This window comes from Echinops telfairi, unplaced genomic scaffold (assembly GCF_000313985.2).
Source record: "Echinops telfairi isolate 266 unplaced genomic scaffold, ASM31398v2 ScPeMD7_7420;HRSCAF=8458, whole genome shotgun sequence".
Taxonomy (NCBI): Eukaryota; Metazoa; Chordata; class Mammalia; order Afrosoricida; family Tenrecidae; genus Echinops; species Echinops telfairi.
In genome coordinates, this window is record NW_022111320.1 from 39,584,515 (window position 1) to 39,603,945 (window position 19,431).

At 40.9% G+C, this 19,431-nt stretch overlaps 1 protein-coding gene across 1 annotated transcript in view; it reads left to right on the plus strand.

Moving 5' to 3' along the window:
- EFHB (EF-hand domain family member B) overlaps window positions 1-19,431 on the plus strand; it is a 91,039-nt gene that overhangs the window by 19,186 nt on the left and 52,422 nt on the right. The window contains exons 2-6 of the mRNA XM_030887663.1: window positions 4,385-4,447; window positions 5,083-5,226; window positions 6,094-6,274; window positions 8,509-8,619; window positions 14,079-14,208. Of these exons, the coding sequence (XP_030743523.1) occupies window positions 4,385-4,447; window positions 5,083-5,226; window positions 6,094-6,274; window positions 8,509-8,619; window positions 14,079-14,208 (629 nt within the window). The remainder of the gene's footprint in view (window positions 1-4,384; window positions 4,448-5,082; window positions 5,227-6,093; window positions 6,275-8,508; window positions 8,620-14,078; window positions 14,209-19,431) is intronic.

The following is a 19,431-nucleotide window of genomic DNA, read 5'->3' on the forward strand; positions in this document are numbered from 1 at the left end:
ATAGAGAAGAGAGGGAAACAAAAATAACAATGTAGCTGAGTCACGATCCCTGCCCTGTGAAGCTGCAAGGGTTTAATCCCTGCCCTGAGGCAGCGGCAAACTATGGCTGTGTTTAGAAAAAGCCACTGCGCCACTCTCCAAGACTGTGGGGGGATAGAGAGAAGAGAGGGAAACAAAAGTAACAATGTAGCTGATCCCCCAAACCTGACCCTGGAACTGCAAGAGTTTAGTCCCTGCCCCAAGCAGGCGGCACAAACTGTGGCTGTGTTGAGATTAAGCCCTAGGGTGGGCTCCAAATGGTCCCGGCTCCAGCTGAGACAGTGACAGGGCTAAGATCAAGCCCTAGCCGGCCTCCACTATGGTAACCCAAAAGCCCCCAGCCCCTCAAAACCTTGTGGGTCTGTGCTTACGTATCTTTATGATGCTCCTTCTGCATTCCAGCAGTGATGAATTTCCCTCTAAGCAACTCTCCTGGGCTGAATTCTGCAGAGTCCCTCTAGTATGTGTTACTCCGTTGCCATCTTCCCGGAAGTCAGCCTATGTGTTTTTATGATATGAAGTTGTATCATTGTTTGCTTAAATCATATTAGATCATGGCAATTTTCTATCCCATTTTAAACAACTTGTGCACATTTGAAAAATGTTTTTAATGTTTTAATGTTGTTAAGTGATTTCACAATAGAACATCATTTGAAATCATCGTAATGTATCTATCCACTCTTCTATTGTTCTACATTTATGTTGTGCTAAATTTCCAACAGCTACATAAATGAAATGACATTTTATTCTGTTTGTTTCTTCTGGGACTACCTGGGGGTAGAGTGGGGGGAATCTGATAGATTTTGAACAGACTTGAAGCGTATGTTTGGGATAACTGGAGTCAAAGTACAGGTTGTGCATAATAGGGCATGTTCATATTGAGGAGTCTCATGAGTCTTGATGAGCAAACATCTTTGAGGGTAACTGAAATAAAAATAAAGATCCATGGAACTCCAAACAGTGGACTGTAAGAGTGTGGACAATCATATTTTGACACAACAGAAAACACGCACAGTGGTTACCATTTCTGTGTCCCCGGTGGAAATGTGCAAAAGCATAGAAACCTCATCACTACTGATGTACAATCCAACCATTTTTTATGACAATAGCTCTAAGAGGTATCCCAAGGGCATTACTGTCTAATAGGATTTTATAATGATGGAAACTTAGAATATCCATTGTTAAACATTAGGGACAAGAAGCAGGCCACAGATAAGTAAAAGGATTGATTAGGCTATCAATCATTATGTAGATATTGATCCATTCTTTCTTCTTACTCTCAAATCATCCACCACCCTGATGGCAACTACCTGAGTTTCCCCAGGATCTGTAGCCTTATGAAGTCACTTTTTCATTCAACTATTTAAAAGCATAGTTTGAGCTCTTATACCACAGATAATAGGAGTCTTTTCTTTCTTTGGTTTTATTGGCACATAATCCACATGATATAATTTAATCGTTAACAAGAGTCTTAATGTTCTTTTGCTATCGCTGAGAACTCTAAATGTCTCCAACTTAATTTAAAAAAACAAACATGTGTATCTCTCCTCCCTTCTCTGCAACCAAGACAAAAGGCAGCACTTTCCTTTTTGTTCACTCACAGCCCTTCGCTAGTTGGGTCTAATTGAACTGACTCAAGATTTAGCAGTGGGCCCTTGGGCTCCAGGATCTTGCCCTCCTCCCATAGTCTTTAGCTATGATTTTTAATCATCCTTTGCTAGTCTATCCCATCAGAAGTTCAAATTTTCTCCCCATTTTAGCTGAACAATTCAGTTTTCTCTTTGATCATTATGCACTCTGGTCATCTATTGTGGGTTTCTTCTTTATACCTACAAAGATCAAGATACATAATCAAATCTTGATGATCTCCCCTTTAAAAGTGGAATCTTTCATCCACTTAACATAATAAATATTTCACCCACCCAGTCAGATCATGTAAATATGATTGGTATAAATGCAGATTATCCATAATATCAGTCTTGGTTCACATTCTTCTATCCCCCCATGTTTCTAATCTGTTGACCACCTGTTCACATTAATCTATCATCTCTTCGAGGGACTTAGAACTCTATTTATGTAAAATTTCTTTCTGTCTGTCCCCCATGTAAAACTTTCCTAAAAAAACCTAAACAAACTCACTGCTGTTAAGTAGATTTCAACTCATAGTGATCCCGTGTGTCAGGTAAAACTACCCCTGTGAGTTTCTAAGACTATAACTTTTTTTACAGGAGGAGAAAGCCTTATCTTTCTCTGCACAGGGCCTGATGGTTTCAAACTGCGAAAATTGGCAGTTAGCAGCCCAACACATGAAGCTTTCAGAGATCCATGTGAGAGTTGGATGTTGAAAAAGGAAGACTGAAGAACAATCGATACCTTTGAGTTGTGGTGCTGGAGAAGCACATTGAAAGTCCCGTGGACTGTCAAGAACAAACACATCTATCTTGGAAGGAGTAGAGCCAGAATACTCCTTAGAGGCAAGGGTAGTGAGTCTTCCTCTCCCAGACTTTGGACATAGTATCAAGCGAGACCAGTCCCTGGAGAAGGATATCGTGTTTGGTAAAGAAGAGGGGCAGCACCATCTTCACAACTGTTCCTATGTCTGAGCTCACGGTTGCAGCCACTGTGTCAATCCATCTCCTTGAGGCTCTTCCTCTTTTTCATCACCCTTCCCCTTTACCAAAAAACGATGCCTTTTTAGGGACTGGTCTTTCAACAATATGTCCAATGTATATAAGACAGTCTTGCCACCCTTGCCTCTAAGCAGCACTCTGGCCATACTACTTTCAATACAGATCAGTTTGTCCTTCTACCAGTCCATGGTACTTTCAACATTCTTCTCCAGCCCCTCAATTCAAATTCATCGATTCTGCTCTGGTCTTCCTTATTCAGTGTCCAACTTTCACACATGTATGAGAGAATTGAAAATACTATGGCTTGGGTCAGCTGTACTTTCATCCTCAAAGTATCATGCTTGCTCGTCAATATTCTAAAGAGGTCTTATGCAGCAGATTTACCTAATGCAATTCATCTTTTGATCACTTGACTCCTACTTCCATGAGCATTGATTGTGAATCCACCAAGACAAAGAACTTCAACCTTTTCTCCGTTTATCATGATGTCACCTATTGGTTCTATTATGAGGATTGTGGTTTTCTTTACACTGAGTCATAATTCATACTGAAGGTTTTTTAAATTACTGAACGTAATTTGTAGGGTTAGAAGGATAGGCCAAGTTTTTAAAAATATCTATTTAAAATACTCCTACACCAAAGGCATATATAGAGGTCTAAATAAAGGCATGTACATATGTAAATATATTTATACATGAGGATGTGGAAATAGATTTATGTGCATATATGTATAGGGTTAGTATTAGCAGATGGACATTGGGCCTTCACTCAAATACTCCCTCAATTCAAGAACACTTTATTCTATTAAACTGGCATTCCATGATGCTCACCTTCCTGACACAATTGCTGAAGACAAAGCGGGTGCATAAGCAAATGTGGTGAAGAAAGCTGATGGTGCCCAGCTACCAAAAGATATAGCATCTGGGTCTTAAAGGCTTGAAGGTAAACAAGCAGCCATTTAGCTGAGAAGCAACAAAACCCACATGGAAGAAGCACACCAGTCTGTGCGATCACGAGGTGTCAAAGGGATCAGGTATCAGGCATCATCAGAACAAAAAATCTTATCATTGTGAATGAGTGGGAGTGTGGAGTGGAGACCCAAAGCCCATCTGTAGGCAATTGGACATCTCCTTACAGAAGGGTCGCGGGGAGGAGACAAGCCAGTCAAGGTGCAGTGTAGCAATGATGAAACATACAACTTTCCTCTAGTTTCCCTCCTCCCCTCCCCCCCTCCCCCCCCACTATCATGATCCCAATTTTACCTTACAAATCTGGCTAGACCAGAGGAAGTACACTGGTACAGGTAGGAACTGGAAACACAGGGAATTCAGGGCAGATGATCCCTTCAGGACCAGTGGTGAGAGTGGTGATACTGGGAGGTTGGAAGGAGGGTGGGGTGGAAATGGGGAGCCGATTACAAGGATCTACATGTGACCTCCTCCCTGGGGGATGGACAACAGAAAAGTGGGTGAATGGAGACAGACAGTGTAAGATATGACAAAATAATAATTTATAAATTATCAAGGGTTCATGAGGGAGGGGGAGCGTGGAGGGAGGGGTTAAAAATGAGCTGATGCCAGGGGCTTACAAATGTGCTTTACACAATTGATGTATGTATGGATTGTGATAAGAGTTGTATGAGCCCCTAATAAAATGATTTAAAATAAAATAAAATACTCCTACACCATCCTAACAATGATTGCTCTTTATTTTAGGCAGGTAAAGTTTTACCGATCGGAAACAGAGTTGCAAGCTGTTTGACTGAAAAACTTCCCCGGGTGAGCATTGTCAACATTCATTTGTGCTTATTTCTATGATTTTTATTCTAAATAAGACAACCTCAGTTTTTCTTATAAAAACTGTATAAATATTTAACGTGGTCAATTTTGATTTAGCGTATTTTGAGGTCTTCTATTGCTTTTGTTTAAGGGAGTTGCAATTCCAAGCTTAATATCTCCCAGTTTTATGGAAACTATCCTGTTTTCTAAACAGTCTTTAAAAAATACAGTTTGTTTCCACAAGTACATTTTAGGAAGTTGTTTTATTGGGAGCTCTAGTAGCCAGTGCACTTTCCACAGACATAGAATTAAGGGTATTTATGACTGGTATGGACCAATCTGACTCATAACCACCCTTTAGGAGAGAGCAGAACTGCTCCTGTGGATCTTCGAGGCTGTTCAGCTTTACAGGTATGGTACACCCATAACAGGGACTGCTATGGCTGTGGGTTTTAAAGTACCAACCTCATGCCTTACTGGGCAACACTATGCCCCCAGAACTAAGGTGGCTATGAGTTGGAATTGACTTGATGGTAGTGAGTATCGGTAAGCTTTTAAAATATTTTAACAATTGTACTTTATCTAAATCAGATTGATCGCAATAAGATTCTGACAATTTTCTTGCCTCATTGTAGCTCATGACACCACCCGAAGTAAAAAAGTTTTTAAACTTCAGATATGCACCTGCTGGAGCGGAAAGAGTATTTTATGGCAGAGCAAATGATCCCCAAATTGCTCCTAATTTAACACATGGCATAAAATCGAAACCTTCAATACAGGTAACTGGTTTTCCTTTTACTTACCACCACTGTCCATGAACTTGCCGAGGTGAAAATACACAAATGAGATATTGGTGAGATTCATCTCCTTCCTGTCCTTCCATTTACTAGTCTTTGCTCAGTCGGTCCCCGAAGTATTAATCTTGAGCAGTGAAAAAAAAACCCAACAACAACAGGGAATGGCAAAAACAGTGTAGAGAAGCCAGTGGTTTAAGCCCTAAACTAGATATTCTTTCTGTTAGTTAATAAGCGACCAGTTGCATTCCATTTTGACCAGTTGCATTCCATTTTCACATAGTTTGAGAAATACCGTCAAGCTGCGTTTAACAATAAAGATTACATTCTTTATTGTAAATAAAGATTACACTCTTTATTGGAGACTTACTCTTGCCTATCAAAACAATATAGTGTGGCTATATAGACCTAGATGGCAAGGAGGTAGACTCAGCATGTTCCTGATTCTTTTAGTATGTGTGCTGCCGAAGCAAGCACCATGTTCTCTATTCTTTTTTTTTTCCCCCTCCTACCCCGCTCCATCCCCCCCCCCTTCTCTATTCTAATGGCAGGAAAAATCCGTGTATTTGGAGTGAACTGGTGTCATTCCCAATCGTCTGGAATATTTTGTTCAGTGATCCATGGGGTGCTGCCATAAACTATGAATCCTGTAGAAAGCACATGTGAAGGTCAATGGATGCATGAGCCTCTCAGCACCCACTCTGACAATTCATTTGGGGATGAGAAAAATGAATAATGATGACTACATGTTTTCCCACAATCATGTATTCTTTCTCCTCAGTGAATGACTGAGGCTACGGTTTTCAGATTTGTAATTTTTCACGGGCATACTTCCTCCCCCTATTTCTTTAGGCAAGAATGTTGATCAATCCACCGCCAGTGACCACATTTCAACAGAAATTGAAAGATAAGAAAGAATCTGTGTACTTTAGCAGTCGACGAGCACCGTTGGGAAAATCTCATGACCAAGCACCCGGATTACCTAAAGGGATGGATATAATCAACACGACCTTTGGAACCTCAGTCATCAGAGGTAGCAAAAACATAAGTGGTGTTGAAGGGGAGGTACAATGAATTTTGGAAAATAGGATAAAATATTCTGCTGATCTAGTGTTTGGAGAGTTATGTATACAACTGTAAATGATGATTCTTGAATAAAAGTTTGGATTACAGCAAGACAGTCAATTTTGGATTCGGAATCCTAAGCATTTCCCTGTGTCAAGGAAGTAACAACTCTGACTTTAGAGCAGGGATTAATTAAATACAGTAGAGATGGTGTAAAGACTGAGAGACTGGGGAAAGTTGACATGGGCCCAACTGTGAAGACTACGATTTCTTTTTGGTCATCCAGTTGTGTGTTGTATTTCTGCTATTCTTCTGTGTTCATAACTTTCTATTTCATACAGTATACCATGGACACATAAACTTGATAAATGTTGTACAGCATACTCCATACTACAAAGATCCATAACACTTGGATAGTATCCAAACACCAGGGAATGTTTATGGCCGGTATCCACTGCAATTTGGAAGGAGAATAGAGCATATGTTGCAAAAAAGGACCATCTAGAACAATATTGCTTACAGGCTATTCCTTTTTCCTAAGGCCCCAGCCTCCTACCATGTTGTTAGGTACCCTTTTCTACATCAACCTCGCAACACTTTCGTACTACCCTTCCAAGTCTCTCACCTTCTTCCTCCAAGGGGGAAGAACCAAAAGCCATGTTTTCTTGACCTTGAAAAGAAATTAAATCCTTGCTTTGGATTATCACATACATTAAATTTCTGCACCAGGAAACTTAACTTTTTTAAAAAAAGTAGGTCGACTAGATTCTTTTCCTTACCATCTACCCTGGGGATAGTGTGCTACTCCCCTAGAATGCTGAATCTGCAGTTGTAACTTATTGCATCTGATCTAAATTGTCATGAATTTAAGACATCTGAGAGATGTTAACATTTGAAACATCAGAAAATGTATTTTAGAATAAAGTATCTTTTTCTTTTCTTTTCCATAGGAAGACTAAGCAATCTTATTTATGTAAATTGTTAGTAGATATGATATGGTAATTACAGCCATTATATTATAATTGTTATCTAGGATCAGTTTGTTTTAAAATGGAAAGTACTTTCTAGGTGTATTTTTAAGTATATACTAGAAAGAATGCTTCAAACTATATGTGTGTTTATTAATAAGAGTAGTGGATTAATATTCCCAAAAAGAAGTACAGCTTTTGTTACATTATTTTAAGTAGGATTGCTTTCTGGTATTCCTTTTTTTTTGGCTTTCTGGTATTCTTAACTTTGTTCACAGGCCTCTATGTCTTTGGGATAAAGGCTGAATGGAAGGAAAATAATGTTAATCTATGGTGTTAGGTGCCAATCTTGTTGACAAGGGAAGAATCAAACTGTAAAGGATGGTACATTTAAATATTATGCAACACAATGAAAACAAAATAATTCACATACTGAAAACTGGGAACCACAAGTTATGGGACAGTTAAGTTGTTGTACAATCATTTGATGATTCTAGGATATGAATCAGTAGAATGAAGAATGTCTTCCCGATTCCAAAGAGTCCCCTGATATCTTTGGCTACATTGAGGATGGAGAAGTTCAGATGAAGGTAGTCCCAAGGCATGTGGTCCAATATAGAACTGGCAATGTTTGCCCCATGACTAGTCCTTGGAGCATTAGGGGTTCCGTGACTGATTTGTGATTCAAGCCTGCTTAGGTCATTTGAGAAGTTTGGAGGAAATGAGAACCAAATTTGCTCAGAGAGTCTCAGGATCAAGAATAAGTGGGCTTGCTGACACCGATCCCCGTTAGTGTTCAGAATGCTAGAGAGAGAGTGAGGTCCGGTGGAAGTCTCTAACACAGTGTCACAAGGCACTGTCCTATCTTTTTAGACAAGCTCCAGTTATGTTGGCTTCATGATCTCCTAGGGCAGTGGTTCTCAACCTTCCTCATGCTGCGACCCATTAAGACAGTGCCTCATGTTGTGATGACCCCCCCCAACCATAAAATTATTTTCATTGCTACTTCATCACTGTAGTTTGCTACTGTTATGAATCGGGCGGCCTCTGTGAAAGGGTTGTTTGACCTCCAAAGGGGTCTCGACCCACAGGTTGAGAACTGCTGTCCTAGGGCGTCAGCATGGCTTGGCCAGTCAGCACACTCTACTTGTCATTTATTCTAGTCCATTTAAATACATTATAAATCAATAGAAAGTAACTGAAGCCTATTAACTTTCATTAATTCTTCCGCCAGAATTATCTGCTAAGGAGGTGGTGAATCCACCAAAATCTTATAAAGAAGTATTAAATGATGGAAAAGAAGGCCATGAGCTGTATGTTGTTTCGCACAATGATTATTATGTGGGTAAGTGTCCTCCAGTGTAAAATACTCACCGCTCTGCCTTTGAGTCCATGCTCGGTTTTCGGTAAGGACCACCGTACACATATTGCACGGTGTGCATGTAGCGAGTCAGGTAGATGCAGATAGAATGTCAGAGAGACGACGTTCACATGCTACCTGGTCTGTTGACTAGCTTTCACACCTCAGGCAATTTCCTTACCTGATTATCACCTCTTCTAATTTCTTACCTGGGAAGATAACGGTACTGGGAATCCCTGAGGAGTGCAAATGGTTAAAGCGTCCAGTTGTGAACCAACAGGATGGGCTGTTCAAGCCCCACCCACTCAGAAGACAGAAGTGGTGATCCGTTTCCCCCCAAATCAACCATTGAAAATTGTATAGAGCGGCATTCTACTCTCTCACACGTAGGTTTGCTAGGAGGTGGAGTTGACTCAACAGCCCAAAAGACTGTTGTGAAGATTAAATGTGTGCACGGAGAATGCTTAGCACAGTGCCTAGAACTCCAGAAGTATCAGCTAGTATTACTATTAAATGATCTTGTTTAATAGTAAGATATTACTAGAATTATTCTATACTAACTACCATTGAGTCGATTCCAACTCACAGTGGCCTTCCAGCATCATGAACAAACATTAGGTGCGTACTCAAAACCACTCACTGCCCTGGATTTCAGTCTGATTTATAGCGATACTGTAGGGCAGGGCAGAACTGCCCCTGTGGGTTTCGGGGCTTCACATCTTTACCGGAATAGACAGCCTCATTTCCTCCCCCTTGGAATAGCTGGTGGATTTTTTTTTTTAATTGGGGCTCATACAATTCATCACAATACATAGATCAATTGTGTAAAGCACATCTATACATTTGTTGCCCTCATTATTCCCAAAATTCGCTTGCCTCTTGGGTTCCCGGAATCCGCTAATCTTCCTTTTTTTTTCGTCCCCCTCCCCTTCCCTTCCTCCTCCCCTCTCCCCCATGCACCCTTAATAATTTATAAATTATTATTGTATCTTATATTACACTGTCCGGCGTCTCCCCCCACCCACCCCTCTTCTGCCTGTCCCCCTAGCTGGTGGATTTAAACCACTGACCTTGTGATTAGCAGCTCAGTGTGTAGCCCGCTATACCACCAAGGCATAAACGAAGTGCCATGAAGTTGATTCTGACAGTGTGTCCCTGTAGGATAGAGTAGACCTGTCCCTGCAGATTTCCAAGACTAACTCTTTATGGGAGTAGAAAGCAACATCTTTTCTCCTCGGAGTGGCTGGTGCTTTTGAACTGCTGACTTTGTGGTCAGCAGCCCAACTTGTAACCCACTATACCACCAGGGCTCCTTTGGATGCTTCTAGTGCTGTAAAATAAGACTTCATTGCTGATTCGTTGATGATAGTAGAGCCGTGATGCTATAATAGACTGCTGACCGTGAGACTGGTAGATGTCCTGACAATGAAAAAGGGAAGACCGCATTTGAATTATGGTTTTGGTGAAGGTATGGATGGCACTGTGGATTACCAGAAGAACAAACAACTATGTCTTAGAAGAAGTACAGCCAGAATGCTCCTTAGAAGTGATGTGGTGAGGCTTAAGCTCGTGTACTTTGGACTTGTTTCTAGGAGAGATGAGTCGCTGGACAAGAAGACCGGGTTCGGTAAGGTAGAGGGTGGGTGAAAACAGAGAAAGATGGTCAAGCAGATGGAGACGGTGGCTGCAGTAGTGAGCTGCAGTGAGTACGGCACAGGACCAGTCCGTGTTTTGTCCTATTGTACACAAGGTTGCTATTAGTTGGAGCTGCCTCAACAGCACTTAACAACAATAGCAGCAGCATCACCCACTACCTCCACTACCACTAACTACAACAACATGTATACCGATGATTCATGAACTTTGTCTTTATTATCTGGAAACAAGAATTAATTACTGCAGTGCAACACCTCTCTCTCTCTTTTGCTTTAAATTGTGGTAAAATATGCATAACGCATTTGCCAATTCAACATTTTCCCATGCAATTTAGTGATAACATTTGGATAACATTTATGTTATCTCCTCTCTGATTTGTTTCTTCCACAGTCCTCTCACACGATACTCCCTCTTTCTGATCACAGCAAGGGCTCCTCTCTTACCGCCATTGCTTCATCTCTGGGAATCTGCCATCAGTCTCTGCTGATTGCAAGTCTGAGATCGTCTCCCCGCCCCCTCACATTCAATTGGCTGCTGCCTGCGCTCACTCAGGCAACACCTTCTGGCTCACTACCTTGACTTCTTTCCTTATCTCTAGCCCTCCACAATGCCTTCCTGCCCATGCTACCCCTTCCCCTCTCCCTTAATTTCATCCTCCCTCCCTTCCTTTGCACCCCCTTCTCCCTCCCTTCTTTCCTCCCTCTTCTTCTTGTGAAAATATTTCATATGTGTGTTTTTTTAAAAAAAATTAGCTTCTGGTGTTCAGCTTATCCAAACACTTAATTATTTTAAAAGACGCTCTATCAATAGATGGTTGATACTTAATAGCTGCTTCAAGAAAGAAAGATGAGGCTGTCTGCTACCTTAAAGAGCTGCAGCCAGAAGCCCTATACAGGGTTGCTGTGAATTAGATGCTGTGAATTAAATCCATGGCCATGGGTTTGGCTTTATATGCGTTTAACAATATGAGGAAAATTATTATAGATTTTATTTTCATTTGTCAGAAGAACACTCATGGGTGACAACATAACTGACATTACCTTGTTTGGTTGGTTTTTAGGGAAGTTTCATTAGCTTCTTGGAAAGTCATAGGATCTCATCTTTTTATTATTGTGCTTATTTTATTTTCATAATGAAAGTGGTTTTTATATTGTAAAACATGTCATTGTTAAAACCATAAATACCTTTAAACGTTATAGAAAAAACTTGACATGCCATGAGTCAAAGAGAATGACAGTTGATTTATTGGTGAACATCTTTCTAATCCCCATCCATTACACTATGTACCTCCAGATAAGTGGGATCATAGTTTCCATGCTTTGAGGGGGGTGGTGGTGGTGGATACGCGATATGCTACATTTTAAATCATTTTACTGACAGTAAAGAGCCCTGGTAGTACAGTGGCAATGTGTTTAGCTGTTAACTGAAAGGCTAGTTGCCATCACATGAATTTTCACTCCTAGTGACTTGGATAAACTCACTTCCATGAAGTCAAGTAAGCCTCACAATGACCCGAGAGGGCACAATAGACTTGCCTCCATGGGTTTCTGAGGCTGTAGATCTTTACTGGAGCAGAAAGCCTCGTTTCTTTCCTTGGAGCAGCTAGTGGTTTTAACTGCTGACCTTAAGGTCAGCGGCTCAGCACGTCATCCTATAAGCTACCAGGGCTCTTTAGACAGGACAGTATAAAAAGGCCCATAGGCTTTCCAAGGCTGTATCCTTCACAGAGGTAGCCCATCAGATCTCTCATCTGTAAAGCTGCTGGTGAGCTCAGACTATTGAGGAACCACCACGAACACCCCCCACTTTGCCCCACCTTATGGTGAGCAGTCAAGCATTCACCACGGCAATGCCAACGCTCCTCCATGAAGGCTACAGCGTTGGAAATCCTACAGGACAGTTCTCCTCTGTTCTATAGGCCACGTGAGTGGAAGGGACTTGACAGCGATGGGTGGGTTTACTGAAAACTATATGTCAGCCCTTCATTGAATAGCAATTATATATAGATTTAAAACATCTTGAAAAGCCACATCGCTTACATCACTACTAAAGTAAAGTTTTAGAAAATAACTAATTATTAAAATGTTGTCATATTTTTATAAATTAAAAGCTATATGGAAATCTATGTGAAGGAAATCTCCCATGGTTTCAAATTTCCACAGATGACACTGCTGGTAAATCTTCTTCATCTAGGGAGATGCGCATGCATGTCTGTGTGCTGGGTCCACATTATGTTCATGTCTTTTCCATCTTCACTGCTTTTCATGGTGGCGTGAAGGTTAACTACTTGACAGTTTATGAAAAAGTTGGCAGTTCAAACCCACCCACCACCACCTCTGCAGGAGTAAGACCTGGCAATTCTCAAATTATTCACAATTTCAACCTGGGGAACCCTATGGGGCAGTTCTACTCTCACTTCGGGTCACAGTGAGTTGAAATTGAATCAAAATCACCTAACACACACACACACACACACTCTCTCTCTCTCTCTCACACACATACACTCTCTCTCTCACACACATACACACACACTCACACACATACACACACACTCACACACACACACTCTCTCTCACACACATACACACACACTCACACACATACACACACACACACTCACACACACACACACTGCCATTTTCATCAGTAATTATATCATGTTTTCCATGGCTACAAATTGCATATATATAAATAAATTAAAAAAATCTGCCAACTCCTTAGGATACATTCCAAAAGTTCTAAATTTTCCAGCTTAACTTTTCACACTTAAATTCACTCAATTGGAATTTTCACTCTTAAAGCCAAACTGTGGTTTGAACACCCACTGCCTCCAAGTCCCATTTGACTCACGGGACAGAATAGAACTGCCCCGGAGGGTTTTCTCCTCTGTCATTTTTAAGACAGTAGTCTCTCTCTCCCATGGAGCTGCTGGTGGGCCCAGACTTCCCAGTTAGCAGGGAAGCACCGCCATTACTCACACCGTGGACACGAGTTTCCATTTCCCCACGCCCTCGTCGCTGCATTTTGCCAATCTTACTGATCCTTGCATAGCTGACTGGTAATGTATGATTCATTATTGTTTTTATTTGGCCTTAAATTACTAGTGAGGCTAACTCGCTTTTCTCCATTTCTTACTCTGTCAGCCATTCTCTAGTTACCACCCTATGTTTTATCTAGAAATGGAAAACACTGCAGCATGACTCCAAACACAAACAAAAATAAACAAGCAACAACAACAACAAACAAACAACCTCAGTCAGAATCAGAGCTTTAATGTTCAAGACCTCACTGTTAGGCTTTCCACCCTAAAGACTCCCTTTGAATGTTTCTGATAGGAGATAAGTGATTCAATTAAAATATGAAGGTTGCCGCCTGCTGATGGCGTCACCAACTCCCCCTAGGAGCAGTTACAAAGCCCCAGCCTCCCACCCTGAGCATCGTGGCAAGGACTGCTGAGTCCCAAAGCCTTGCTGTGCCTCTCCCCATCACCAGGATTTCTGGAATCGCGGCCCGTGCTTTTTCTCGTTCTTTTCACGTCTTTCTCTGATAATCCTTTCCCTACTTTCTTTCCAAACTGTATCATGAGGAACTCTTCTGTACAGGATCCCAGCCAATTCCCAGCTCAGACGCCTTTGCCCTCCCTGGCCAAACCTGTGGGGTACGCTGCACTGCCACCATGCCATTCTTGATCAGACTCAGACTTTCAGCAGCAATGGTAGCACAACGTGCTTCGTGCAAGATACAGTTGTTTGTGTTCCTTAACTCCGAATTCTTCCTTTTATTCATAGGGGAAGCAAAGAACAGAAAATATAATCCATCGAGTTTCCATAGGTTTAATTTGTATGGAGTTCCAACCCCACATTTCAATGACGGGCGACACATGGCGAAAACCTTATATTGGCTCCACGAACTACAAATGTAAGTTTACCTCTAGGGTGCCCTGGGACACGTGTTCGCTATTTCACAGATGGACTACAAGAAAAACTCATTTTTTAAAAAAAATTCAACTTTAAAAAAAAGAGATAGTACATTGACTTGTTCCAGATATAAAATACATAGAAACAAGCGGTGAAATGTCATCCCTCCTCCCTGCACCAATCTTCTTTTTACTCAGCCCCCTGGGAGATTATTATGATTTGTCTGTGTGTGTAATTCTAAACCTACATCATGCCTTCATACACAAATATAAAGGCAACGAGGAATGGTTTTATTTTTAAATCTCTGGCATCAACTCTTCTCATATGTGTTAAAGAAAATGGGCTTTCAGATCTCCACAAAGACCATTACATCAAATAGAATTTACCTAACATTTGTTATTCCATTATATTTAATAGATAATTGAACATTCTTTAAACTGTGACTACGACCCAACTTCCCTGGAAATTTCCCTGAAAATAATTAAATGCAGGAAAATGTCTAGGGTAGCAAGGTAGTAGTCATAGTTTGTAGATGCTAAATTAATTTCTAAATAAAATGCTAGGCATAGAAGCTAGAATTTATGACACATCACATAAGGGTGTTATGGCTAGAGGGGCATATTAATTGACTGCATCTCAGACTTTTGTGGACCTGTTTGAAATTTCTTAAACTTGAACTTGTACGTGAACAATTGATGATGTGTTCCTCAGTAGAGCCCTGGCCTATATTTGGCTGATGATACTGAGATTCTTCCTCATCTCTTCCCACAGACATGGGTAATTTGATTCCTGTGTATTTCATCTGGCACAATCAACATGTATAGTTGCCCTTCATATTGTTTTAAAAAAAAAAGGTGTTTACAATGAAGAAGTTATTGGTCTTGCGAAATTCTATTGCTTAGTCTTGTTTGTCATAAAGACCGTATTTTCCAATTATTGTTCATTGTTAGTTTCCAACGTTTGCATTTCAATTACCCATAATTATTAATGCATCTTGATTACATGTTTGATCAATTTCAAACAGAAATTGATAGAACTCTTCAATTTCTTCTTCTTGACTAGCTTTAATGGTTAGTGTGTACATTTGAATAATAGTTTTATTAACCGGACTTCCTTGTACGTGGATAAATATTATTTTTCCACTGACAACATTGTTTCAAGATAGCTCTTGAAATGTCTTTCTGATGAGGAATGGGACACTGTTCCTCTTGGGTCTGTCATTCCCAGCACAGTAAACCAGATGGTTGTCTGACACAAACTGGACAGTACCAGTCCATTTCTACTCATTCATACCTAATATATCAATCTTTACCTGTTCCATTTTATTTTTGAGGTCTTCTAATGAATTTCCCTAGATTCATTTTCATACACTCCACATTCCAATTATTAATGGATATTTGTAGCTCTTTGTGTTAGGCAGGGTTCTCTAGAGAAACAAAATCAGGACACTTAAGATTATACACTATAGATAGATAGATTGATTTATACAATATGCAGGAATATAACAGCTAATTATTCCACACAGCAGCACAGAGGGCTCAGTTCAACTCACTTCCATGGAGCTGTTAAAATACTGGAAGTCCTTCTGCTCCTGAGGGCTGCTGAGTCCAAGGTCAAGGAAGCAGACAGCTGAGTCTGCCCTGGGGCAATGCAGGCAGAGTCCGCCCACAGGCAGAAAACAGCAGGGTGGGTCACCAACAGTCAGCAACTCAGGAGCTTAGCGAAGCAGGTCCAGATGGGACATCATGGGAAATCGAACTCAAGCAATGCAAGATGACAGGATCCACCACCCTCAAGCTCAAGTGATATACATACCAGTTGTGTGGAAAAGCAGATCTCAAAGGAACCTCAAGCTCTAGTGACAGGATCCATGGGTTGGCTTGTCTCACAGGTAGCATAGCTCACAAGTTGAGACAAAGAACTAGCTAAAGAAGCCCCACACTGGTCAGATCACCAGAGAGCAAGAGAGCGAAGGGTAGGCCTTGCCAAGCCATTTATCTCTTTGCCCTCCAATCAAACTGCGACCTGATTAATCCCACATGTTCCTATTGGCCAGGTTGTCACAATAAACCTACATACCACACTCTTTCTTCTCACTTTGCTTCCTGCCCTATCATCAAACAAAAGCCCTGGAAGTTTTACTGCACATCATTACGGTTAAGCCTGCTTTGAGGAGGCAACTCTGTGCCAGTTGTATTTTAATTGCCTTCCAACTTTAGAAGAAGCTTTGGTGATCTAGTGATTATGTGTTGGGCTACTAACTTCAAGGTCAGCAGTTTAAAACCATCAGGCACTCCACAGAGAAAGGCTTTCTGCCTCCATAGTTTCACTCTTGGAAATCCACAGGGGCAGTTCTATTCTACCCTATAGGGCTGCCATGAGTCAGAACTGACTCAAGGGCAGTGTTTGGTCTGAGTTTATCGGGGGAGTTAGGAGCCCCAGCGTCGTGGTTACATGTTGAGCTGTGATCGCCAACAGCAGCAGTTCAGAAACCACCAGCTGGTCGGCAGGAGAAAGACTGTACAGAGTTACAGTCTTGGAAACCCACAAGGGCAGCTCTAACCTGTTCTATAGGGTCACTATGAGTCAGCATTGACTGCATGGAAGTGAGTGAGTGAGTGATTAGGAGAGTTAATAGATTACCAACATTCAGGATCAGAAAACAGTAAGGATATAGTCATTGCCCCACAAAAACACCTCTCTTCAACCAGCAACCAAGACTCTCTTAAATCCTCCGGCTCCCAGCCGTGTGGTCCTTTGGCCTCTGTCTTCCTGGACCAAGAAGCCTGACTGTCTCACAGTCCCATAGTTTCCATTTCACAGTCTCCATTGCCTCTGGTCTCGCCTTCTGCCACATCAGACAGGGGTCTGGAACATGCTCTTCTGATGATCCTGGCCTTTCTATCTCTACCCCTGCTTCAAAAGGCTCATCCTTATAGCCTGAGGTGGGTGGGGTAGTAACTAAAACCGAACAATTCTCTCTATTTGTGTTATGCAAGTCCAATTTGCACGGTCTTGCCCAATCGTTTGGTGGGAATGACAGAGACATAGATAGAAGAGTCATGTTAAGACATTTCACTCCACCATAGTTAGACATTAGACTGCCAGCCATAATAAGTTAAGCAGCTCAGTCCCACCAGCCATTCAGAGGGAGAAAAAAGAAGTTGTCTGCTGAAGTAAAGATTTATAGTTTCGGAAGCCCAAATAGAGTCACTGTGGGTTGGAACAGGAGCCCTGGTGGTACTAGTACTCATTGGGTTTCTCACTGCAAGGTCAACAGTTTGAAACCACCAGCTACTCCACAGGGGACAGAGGAGACTTTTTACTACTGTGAGGACTTCCAGTCTCAGAAATCCAAAGGGCAGTTCTACTTTGTCCTATAGGGTCTTTATGAATCGGAATCGACTTGATGATAGTGGCTTTGGTTTGCATGAGAAGGAGTTGACTCAGTGGGGGTGGAGTTGGACTTCATCAGTGATTTCTATTATAAGCTTGGTGTCAAACATGTTTCCATTTAGTCACCTGCAATTTTATTTGTGTTCATTTAAAGTAAATGTAGTGTTTGCTCAACTTTTAAGAGGTATTTCCTCTGTAAAACTGTATCATCTTTAGTACCTGCTGGTCGGAATAATCAGTTTGAATTTGCTGACAATGTTTATTCGTGTCTGCTCTTGTCTGACTAAGCACACGTGTGTACATGAGTGAGTGTATGTGTGTGTACGGATGAATAAATGGACCCGCTGGTACATGGGAATCTTATTCTGAGTTGATGTTGCAGTTATCCATATGTTGACGTACATGGCTACCCCCAGACACTTCCTTATTCTCTCAGGAGCGTAATCCAGCCTCTTTCAGATGCAACATCGACTGCTCTTTGATTCACAGTTTTTACCGTCTCATCCGTGCGTATTCCTTAACTATGTCCCCTGGGACCGATTGTGGATTGTGGACTCTATTTGTTCACACTATGGTCAATGACCTGCCATTACTTTATTCTAACTTTACTTTGTCCTTTTTTTTGTTCTCTGACACAAAGTGCTGGTGGTGGAATGAAGAAATAAAAGATGAACTATTTTATTGTTAATCTTTTGTCTCTCCACAGAGTGGCACTCTTCTGCTGGAATCTATTCAGCTTGATCATATTTTTATACTACCTTTAAATACTTTGAAAAGCAAATGATATTTAAGAATTTAATGTCATTGTTTTTATTCTTAGCCAAATAGTAGATCATTTACTAATTCTAATGTTATTAAATAGTAGTGTGGTGATGTTACTGTTTTAAAAAAGACAATTTATTCATTTAATCATAATAGTGGAAGTAACAAAATTATACTACAGAAAATTGATAAAATAAGATCACCATAATCCTGTCATCATAATTCAACCATTAAAATAATTTCTTTCTACTATGATTTTCTGGGCATATTTTTGCAGAGCTTTAGTAAGAGTGTAATATTATTTGATAGCCTCTCCTCTCCCTTAAAATAATTGTATATTTCTATATATTCTTCATAAACATAATTAAAATGCAAGCAAAGTATAAAGAACGTTTGAACTAATCTAATTCAGCTACCTTTTAGACCTTTAGCATCGTGGCCTCACCTTTGACTCACTTAGTTCAGCATTCAAAGGTCCCAGGTGGGTCAAAAATACGAACTCACGAAACAACCCCCCCAAAAACCCTTTGCCTTTTTTATCTATCCAGGTCCTTTTATTTTGATCCCCTTCCGAGCGGTCAGCAGTGGTAACCTGGCACCGTCAAGTTCTTTGGGTCATAGGGTTGTGGAGGCCCTGAGTCGCGTGGTTCATTAGTTCTTTGGACCAATTGCTTCCTTGCATCTTTGATTTTCCTCACTCTTCTTTGTTCTGGACAGAGAAAGAACAGTGGCTGCCTCCTGGGCAGCTGCTCAAGACAGTAGTCACCATTCAGCAACATCGAACATGGTCTTTATGCACCATGTTATGCTGATTAACCTTGATGTCCCCTGAAGCTATCCTCCTAAGTCCTCTAGAGCACTAACTCATTTCCTCTAAGTGGTTTGTTATGGCTACACATTTTTTTCATAACATATATGAATACATCCCCTATGCCAAATCTCTCTCTATATTGTGGGTATAGTCTGATTCACGTTTCTCTATTCAACATGTGTGTTTTATCTATGTATGATTTTTTAGAGTGTTGCTATTACTGTTCATGTGGAGTTGTGTATGTAATAGTATGTA